This window comes from Capsicum annuum, chromosome 7, assembly GCF_002878395.1.
Source record: "Capsicum annuum cultivar UCD-10X-F1 chromosome 7, UCD10Xv1.1, whole genome shotgun sequence".
NCBI classification, from domain to species: domain Eukaryota; kingdom Viridiplantae; phylum Streptophyta; class Magnoliopsida; order Solanales; family Solanaceae; genus Capsicum; species Capsicum annuum.
This window is the reverse complement of record NC_061117.1, coordinates 189,912,850-189,923,165: the sequence shown is the minus strand read 5'-3', so window position 1 is coordinate 189,923,165 and position 10,316 is coordinate 189,912,850. Positions and strand designations below refer to the sequence as shown.

Sequence of the window (10,316 nt, the reverse complement as noted above, 5' to 3'; positions counted from 1 at the left end):
AATAATTTTAAAAATATCTTATTTTTATTTTTAAAGATGAAGCAGCAGGAATGTTGAAAATATGTTTAAACTCCTTCTCTACATGTAGCTAGACAAAGATCTTCATTATCATCAAATTGATTGCAACTTGATCTCAACATGCCTTCAGTCTAAACCACCGGACCATTGAATCATAGTCTCTGATACTACTTGTTGGGTTTGAAATCGAGAGAGTGTCATGCAGAAGCTTAAAGTTTGCAAACCATAGAAGACGATAATTCAAATGACAAAAAAAGTATAATAAAAAGAGATATTACTGAAATTATTTGGCCAATTGACCTATACATGAAAACTAATAGTAAAGAAAATATAAAATTATTGGGAGAAAATCTTTCCTAAATAAGAATCTTTAATGATTAATTGTGGATGCTATTGTGTTATGACTTGAGAAGACAGATCTCCTATTTATAAAGAAAGAATAAACCTAATAGAAAAGAGATTTTTTTTTCACTGAAAAACCTTCTTCTCTAAGAAATTCTTTCCGAAATAAAACACAATTATGATAAAATCCAAGTAACATAGAAAATTGAGCACAAATCCTAACACTTTTGTTCATGTAAGTGAACTAGTGAGCAACGTTTAAAACTAAAATAATAGAATTTCCAAAATAATGGGTGATTTTCTTAATCTATTTGACTTGCTTCTTTTCATGTATATCTTGTTCATGTCCATTGCTTTAGCACTCATTGATGGCCATTTTGCTCTTCCTGAACACATGTTTCATCCTTTGTTGGTGAACCTAAAGAACTGGTACATTCAAGAATTTGGTGATTATTTAGTTTCTGAGAAACTCCATTTCTTTGTTGGCTTAATATGGTTGGATCTTTTCTTTGCATGGCCACTTTGTGTCCTTAGTGTTTATGCCATTGCAAATGGAAAATCTTGGATTAATACTACTTGCTTGCTCCATGGGGCTTCCACTCTCACTTCACTGGTAATAAATTGTCTTTTTCTATTATAAGTAGTTTTCTTGCTTATTTTCTAGTGTTTAATTAATACTAAGAAAATATTGTCTCAAGAGTAGTAATATTTAAGTATAATCTTGAAAAATACTATGATACCGGATCCGAAAAGAGAAATACCAGAATCGGGAGTCAGATCAGGATCGGAGTCAAGGTCGAGAGTTAGTCCTAGGTGGAGGTCGTGTCTCGATCGGTAGTAGTGTCCTAGATCGAGGTCGGATCCCACAGTCTCAAATAGGGATTGGTAGTCATGTCCTAGGTCAAGGTAGGATCCCATGTCTCAGATCGGGATCGGGTGATGAGATTGAAACAGAGTTTACACTATGTAGGGAAGTTATTTTCCTTTAAATTTTGAGGAAAATAAGTCCACTTGAAAAAATATTTTTCAAAACATTTAAGTCAATCAATCATGAAAAAATTAAAAAATATTTTTGGAAAACGTTTTCCGTCATACTAAACAATCCAATTAGATGGATTTTACTAAAATTATGGATGAAACAGATGCATTTCGGGTGATAGGAATTTTTTTGGGGGAGGTTGGGAGAGGAAAAAGTTTGGCCTTTTCTTTTCTTTGATCCGTTTTCCCCTTCATAAGATCAAATTCATCGGAAAGGCTAATATAAGTAGTATTGTTGTCATGATCCGAGCCGAGGACCTAGCCGCGATGGACATCTCGAACCACAAAGGCTTGAGAGATCCCTTAGCACAGCTACCATAAACATAATCCATACCTAAATCATAGTGTGGAAGATATAATGAAATTCAAGGGAAATTTATAATACAACCGTGTCAACAAAATATGACAATACAGTACTCAACTTTCTCTACGAAACCTCTACTAAATACAAACTGTGTAGGCTTGGACAAGGCCCTCGGTGAACCATAAACTGTATTAGATAAACATATGAACAACATGCCTTCTGAAAGATGGATGACTCACCAACTCTGTTAATATCCCATATGTTCTACTGATGTGATGGACCACGGGACTGAGCCCCAGAACCTGTACTATGAGGGGTCAATACTCGAAAATACTGGTATATAGAACAATTCAAAAATATAAAATATATTTTTTATAACATAAGTAGGAGCATTTCATAAAAACAAGTCAGCATAAAACAATTGAAAATACATAAACATCATTTGATGAGCTTCAACCATTCTTGTAAAACACTGACTTAGCTCTTTGTATTACTTCTGAGTTAGATGGTACACCCTACATCTTTTATAATCCCACTGGCTATATGGAATCTTTCCTTGAATCGGAGGCCAAGCATCCTGTAATGCCCCGAATCTGGTACCCGGAATGCTACATGGTGCTCATGACCCCGAAGGACCACAATCTAACCCATGACTGATATCTGTACCTGTATACTGCACAATATATTATAAAATACAGAAACATGAATTGAATGGCCATAGGATTTAAAACTAAATGAACATCTAATAAATAATGTCTGAAAATGGTATAACAATACCAAAGCAAATCTGAAATAACTGTCTAACATACTATAGTCTGAAAGCCTCTAAAATGTCTAAATAAGGAGTTGACGGGACATGTCCCCAACTAAACCCGACTACTGAAATAAACTGAAAACTGAATTAGTAATGAAATCATCATGTCCTTGAAGGATGAGGACTCACTGATAACACTGATCGCTGAACTGCGATGCTACTGGTTCTCTGGAGCTCGTACTTCTAAACCTATGGTATAAGACACATAGCACAAATGCGTCAGTACTTTGAATATAATGGTATGCAAGTGAGGCAGGCTGAATGCAAAAGGTTCATATGCATGAACAATACTAACTAACTGAATAACATGAACATGAGAACACATAACCGTAACTCAGATCGTGATAATACTGACTCATGAATTCCAATAACATAGATTTACTGATATCTGAGTACTAATACTGGGATATTGAATGACTGGGTCTACTAAATTCTGAGAGACTGATATTATTTTACTGATAGAGAAAAGACTATTTATGATAGTTCTGATTATGAAGAATTGGTCTGATTAACTGTATCTGACAGTCTTGAGTCTGAATACTGATAACATGAGTGATTGTATTTGACAGTCCTAATACTGATGGAACTAGATGAGTTCCGCACTGTACTGAGTTGACTGTATTTGACAGTCCTGATACTGATAGAACTAGATGAGTTCTGCACTATACTGAGTTGACTGTATCTGATAGTCCTGGATTTCTGTAGAACTGAACTGAGTTCTATTACTGAGACTGGATCTGTAACTGAGACTGTAGGAAGTAGTTATCTAACCGAAATGCCCCTAATACATCATTATGATTGAGTTGGGGTCCAATCTGTAACCTCAATTGGAAGGGTGTCAATACCGTGCCACTGGTAAGGACAATCTATGAGTAAACCTCATATAACAGGTAACTCTAGTGAGAACAGTGGGAACCCTCATCTAATAGGTTAAGCCACCTCATCTACCCTCCTATAGCAGGCTATGATGTCTCAACCTACGCTAGTTATGTAGTTCTGGAACGCAAGGATTGCTTCTAAGAATCACACCTCATATAACAGGTGAGTTTCCATCCTTGGGTTCACTCGGTGCTAACCCCTACTCCCAACTGAATAGACACTGAACTGAACTGATACTAATAGTATTGTTTAGAAGAGCTAAACTGAGTTTACTGAGTTCCGTTGACAGACGAAATATACTGAGTTCTGAGGACTGACTAAGAGTACTGAAGTTACTAAGATTACTAGGAATACTACGGTTACTGAGATTACTGAGGTTACCGAGTAGGACTGATCTGATGGATACTAAATTTACTAAGATTTCCTGAGTCATGAGACTGACTAAATCCAAGAATTCATAGCTTGACTGAGAGTATCATGAAAACATGACATGGATCTAGGCACACAGCTAATATTTTGGGTACAAGTACACCCGTGACTCAATAGAAGGAAACTGACAAAGCATGACTGTCTTGAATACATAATAATAATCATAATACATTTACTGAAGCATTTTATTAAACATGAGATAGGCATAAGCTTGTACATACATGGGGATTTCATGATATCATGCTAATTAGATATTTTTCCTTTATCTAGGCATAGAATGTGTAAACATCATACAACAATTAACTATCATAATTCAATTCTAATTTAATCATTCAGGAGTTTAGTCATAAGATTTCATGAATCTATACCTATACAAATCAACCCATATGGAATTTAGCACTCATTCATGGAATACAATTCAATTACTCATTATCAACATGAACAAGAGCAGCCAAATCATGAAATTCATAAGAAAATCCATAACTTGAATTTAGAAAAGGGATTCTTGGGCTTCATGGATGAAAGGAGTCCATGAAAGAACACTATGCATACCTTAGTTCTTGATTCTACAAAGATTGAGGGGGAGATTCTTGAATTCAAGTCTTGAATATGAATCTCCAATTGAAAACCCTAGCTTGTTCTTGAGAGAAACTTGAGATAAACTCTATATTTAGGATAATATATGGCTGAATCACGTGTTATTGGGTTTATATAGGGTTGAGAAATTGACCCTTTTAACCCTTGGATGCGTATTTTATTTCTGAGAAAATTTTTTGATTTGGCAGGCTGGCGCGACGTGGCGCTATCACACCGTGTCACTGGAAATTGCCAATTGGGAACTGGGCTGATGGCACGATGTGGTAAAATTGCGTTGCAATACTGGATGGGACCTGAAAGTTCACCGCGACGCGGTGGTATCACGCTGAGACGCTGGAAAAAGGACTATTCTGAATTTGAGCCCTAGCGCGATGCGCCATAATCACAGAGGCTCACTGGATTTTGATAATTGCCATTTTGACCTGCTCTGTGACGTGCTGATGGCTCAGGTGATACACTGTTTCACTAAAAAGGCTTTAACTCTTCGCCCGGGTGTCGGATTTGGGCGAATTTGGTATCGATGGAAAGCTTATTGAATTTCCCATATTAAAAAAGTGAAAATCTTGAAAATACCACATGTATAAAAGTGGATTCATCTTTAAAACAAGTCTTTAATATTTTTAGGATGAATTTAAGCTAGGTAAAAGTACGGGGTATTGTACCTCCAATCTAAGTTTGTCGCAAGGATTGGAGTATTAGCAAGGGGGACACGCAAGATTACAAAGCTAGGTTCTATAATCCCCAATCAAGTCATCAATATGTCATGATAGTGCACAAGATCACAAAGCAGGGATCCTAACCATAGTCCCAAATTGGGACGACATGAATCAAAAGTACACAAGATTGCAAAACAGGGTATCATATCTCACGTCAACAAATCACAATTTCCAGCGTTGAGTCTTTCAACTCATGCTTTCTTAGGGTAACCATCTAACTCTCTTTAGGCCCAATTTTAATCCTTTAAAACTATGCTTCATGCTCAAATTATTCATTTCTTTCACGTTAAGGGCATGTCGTGATAGGTATCGCCATACCTAGACTTGCAAGCCATATCATATCAAATCATATCATATCCATAGCCCTTCTCATTCAAAATCACGCAAATGACTACCAAAAGATTTATCAAATCACATGAGAATTCTTATTTTCAGAAGCATATGAAACTTATGCAAACACACTCTCTTCTCAAGACTTTAACACATGCTGGTTAATTCTTTCATTAATCGCATGCAGTTTCTTCATTAGGACACAAGAGCCTTTAGGTTAAGAATCGTCTCTTTGAAAACATGTAAATAACAGAGCATAATTTATAAAGATGCATTTACAACTCAGGAATTATCATCATTCATAAAACAACCCCAACATTAGTTATACATAAACCTCATGATAAAAGAAGGGACATACAATTCATGCTCTCAAATTCATTTCACATTCTTAATATGTTAAGACCATAAATTTCATCACGGGGAAGGAAATTTCACAAATCATGCTCATAAATCATATTTCGAAACTCAGATCATATATGCACATGATTATAAATCAAACTTATGGAAAAACCCCATGATAAATACATACTTTCATCAAATTGGATTCATGTTTCATGCTCTTTAAACAATTTCCCAAAACTTATTTCATATACATAATTATACATCTTTAAAGCTTGTGAAAACTATAAAACATACTCTCATGGAGTTAGGATAGTCTCACATACCTTTTAACGGAAGAAAATCGAAGAGAACATAGAGAAATTGGAACCCTAAAGCTTGAATTCATTAAACCCTATGATACGGGAATAATCACGAATATGAATTTAGGAGAGTGCGTACTGGACCCGAGCCTTGGCACATGCAATTGAAGTGTAAAAGAGTCCCAAAATGCACCCAAATCAGCCCATAAATTACACTAGATGGGTGCCCACTCTTTGAAGGGCCTTTTGGTCATTTTAACTTATATTTTGTTATAGCTATAAAGGGAACATTGTAGGATTTTTAGTTTAGTTTTTGGATGATATTTGTGAGTCTTGTAAGACTTGTAACAAGCTCTCTCTCTAGTGAGAAGAGTGACCACCGAAACTAGGATACAACAATAAGGTAGATTCTCTTTTGTTGTTGCTTGCTTGGAAGTGTTGATGCTAGAGAGGTGGAATCTGATTCTGTATCATGTAAGAGATAGGTTTATTGTTGTGTTTAGTGTTAAGGGGGCAAGAGTGTCCATTTTTGGGTTCTTAAGATTATACCTTCATGTGGTCTATCTATCTATCCTTTTACCTTCTTATAATCTTGTTTAGTGTTTGTGTTGTAATCTTGTGTTCTTGTTGTTATTGTTAAATCCGAATCTTGTGTCTTCTTGTTCATCATTTTATGTTGTTAATCTAGTTTGTTATCCGCTGCTTTGGTATAATAAACACCTTGTTATCTTCTTGTTATTGTGTTCTTGGGAAGTCGGGACTTGGTCTTCAAAAGGGTTCACAGATTTCTTCCATTTTGTGGACTATTTTTTGGACTGATTTTGGTGTTCCCTTGTTTGTCCCATATCACCCTAGGTAGTTTCTCCTTTCCTTATGGAGAGATTATTAGGGATTTTGGAGAGATGATATAACGATGTTTTGTCGTGAAACGAATATAAATAGGTTAATATAGCGTTTATGGGTCATTTATAAGTGAAAGGACTTCAATACCCTTCCTCTCAAGTCAACAAACCCAAAATTGATGAATTTAAAGCATCGGCGCATCACAGAGGGTAATCTCTGCGCCGCGCCGCTATTGCGGACCCTCACTAGTTTGCACGAAAATGTTCATAACTTTTCGCTCGAGTATCAGATTAAGGCGAAATTAGCGGAGTTGAAAAACTAATTCAATTATCTACAATTTGGTGGGTCTTGAGTTCCAAAATTCTACATATTTCAGAAGTTATACACCTTCAAATTTTACCCTTGTAGAATCGAATTCCAAAAATTTAGTCAATAACAGAAGTTCTTAACTCTCCTTCACTCTTAAGTGTTTACTACAAACATTCTTCCCTTAAAGGCATTTTCACGCTAGGTTAATGATCATGACACTTATTTTTATATAGAAATAATAGGATTCATGATTATACATGTTGAAACGACGGTCCGAATTTTAACCTGAAAATATGGGGTGTTACAATTGCCACTACCCCTAAGATGAAAGATTGTAACTTTTGGATCCTTTGTGGCTATTGGAAATAATTTGAGAAATTAATGTGAAGGATGTATGCTGACGTTGGCTGTAGCGGGAATTAGGAGAGGTGGAGGTTGACTGTGGTGGGAGTTAGGAGAGATAGAAGTAGACTGAACAAAAACTGGGGAGGTGATTAGAAATGACATGACACAACTTTAGCTTATTGAGGATATGAACCTAGATAGGAAGGTTCATGTGAAGGATGTACCCTTGGAAGTTGGCCTTAGAAAGTTGGAACTCTATTTTATCAGTGCAGTCTCTATACGATGTGCAATGTTAAGTTCTTTATCTGTTGTTTTTTCTCCAGCTTGGTATCATGACCATCTTTTCTCCCATCAAGTTATTATCTATGAGAAAGAAAATATAGAAAATATATGCCTTAGCTAGCTGTACTGTCCTGTATTAAACAAATCTGAACTAATTATTTATCGTCAAGCTTGTTCGACCTTCATATTGTTCCTTGTTAACATTTCCGTCCTAATCGGTTGTTTCGTAATCTTATCTTCCAAAAATCATCGTCATTTTACCTCATGCCCTCTTGCTGTGAATTGTATCATCACTTGAGGGTGTTAATTAAACCTCTGTTCTTCTAGAACTGACACTTTCAGTGAAAAAGAGGTGCCAATGCATAGTTCCTTAGGTGGCACCTACATTGAATCCAAATTCAAGAAATTAGACTTCATAATTGTGCGCAATATGACAATTGGAATATTTATTTGAAATTGTTTAGGGTACGGATCTCATCGTTTAGCCCAGAAGCCCGTGATAAATACTCTTTTTGTTTTGCAATATGTAAATGAGTTTCCAGTTGGAATTATTTTAGTTTCAGATAAGTGAACCTGTTTGGTTATGCTTTCATGTATTCGTACATCTTCTCTAATTAAAAACATTTGATTTAAGGTCATATAAGAGATGCAGCAGTTCCCAAACTGAGGCAGCAGTCAAGTGAAATTGCATCTGATTATGGTTTGCTTTTCTAATTAATGTTGCAAATTTCAGGTGGCGATGCTAAATGAACTGAAGGATTCAGAGAGAGCATCAGTCAAGTTGCGGATGGCGTATCATCCATGCCTAGGATTTGGTGTTTTAGCAATTTTACGTGGCCTACTATCTTATTCTGGCAAGAGTGAGAGCATTGGAAAAACAATTGCTATAAGCAGGAAGAAGAGGGCTTAATCATTCAACTCGGAAGCTTAGAATTGAAGTTTGTGTCTTTCTTTTGGCTAAATTAATCTTTCAAATTAAACACGAAACCATATCAACTTTTGTTCTTGTTCTTGTTTCTTTTTGTTTCCCTAGCTGATATTAAGTTCTGGTGCTTGTGCATGAGTTTTATTGTAAGAAACAAAAATGAGCTGTTACATTTTAATTAATAGACAATTTTATTGTAGTAATAATTGGCTTCTGTTTGACTGGAATGTTTAACGTATCAGAAACTAGTGAATATTTCTCCGCTTTGCGCATTCATAGAAGATCTCATGCTTGTGTACTAAAAATAGGTTTTAGCTAATAGATACTCCCTCCTTTAAAAAAAAAAATAATGAGTTACTTTCACTTGACACAAAGTTTAAGAAAATAAAGAAAACTTTTGAATCTTATGACATTAAATTAAAGTTGTATCAAATGTACCAAAATATCTTTTAATCTTGTGGTCCTAAACATGCCACGAGGAAAGTTGAAATTAAATTATTGTTAAAAAGAAAAGGGATCATTCCTTTCTAAAGAGACTAAAAAGGAAAGCAGGTCATTCTTTTTTAAATGGAGGGAGTAGTTTTTAGTAGTAATAATTGGCTTCTGATCCTTTTGAGAAAATGCAGAGGAGTTCGAATGGAATTTAAAGTATCAGAAATTGCACCGGATAGTTTATTGCGCAGAATGGACAAATGAAATACCTTTTTACGTTGATGATTCATGTTCTTTTTAATTGTACGCCTTTGATATTATCTACACTCTGGTTCTGGTTAGAACCATAGAAGCTGATGCTTAATTGAACCCAGATCCTTGAGCTCAGGTCTCGCTTGATTTTCACGTACTACTTTGTGGAAATGATGCCGAGGACATATCAAAAATAGTCTCTCTATCTCACCTCTGAGGTAGCGGTATAAATTGCGTACTGTCACAAGAAAGGCAAGAAGAATCGAAACAAAAAATAAGCTGAAACAATGAATAAAATGCAGCTGTAAATTGCTACAAAAGACTGCAGGGAAGAAGGAAAGCTGAAACTTATTGAGTACTCTTCTTGTTTTTCTCTAGATAGTTCACTACATAGACTTCATATATATATATATATATATATATATATATATAGTGTGTATGCGGATTACAAGTCACAAAATAAGCAAAATATCTCACACAATACTAAATACATATGTGGTCAACTAACCACCACTTATTTTTAATAAAAGACTTGTCTACTACAAAGAAAACCTACTAACTAGGAGTTTCTAGAGAAATCTTAATTTCTAACACTCCTCAAGATTTTTCATTGAAACTCCCTGCAACATCCTTTGAAACTCAAACTTGTTGGTGGGAAGAGCCTTGGTTAGAATATCGGCTTGTTGTTCTTCACTTCTTCAATGCACCAGCTTAACTTCACCATTCTTCATGCATCTCGTAAAGCATGAAATCTAATTTTGATATGCTTCGTCCTACCTTGTTGCACTGTATTTTTAGCCATAGCAATGGCTGATGTGTT

At 35.5% G+C, this 10,316-nt stretch overlaps 1 protein-coding gene across 1 annotated transcript; it reads left to right on the top strand.

Moving 5' to 3' along the window:
• The first annotated feature begins 649 nt into the window (after positions 1-649).
• LOC107877259 (sigma intracellular receptor 2-like) lies at positions 650-8,797 on the top strand. Its single transcript, XM_016723943.1, has 2 exons — positions 650-973; positions 8,621-8,797. The coding sequence occupies exons 1-2, from the start codon at positions 650-652 to the stop codon at positions 8,795-8,797; spliced, it is 501 nt and encodes a 166-aa protein (XP_016579429.1).
• Positions 8,798-10,316: the final 1,519 nt, after the last annotated feature.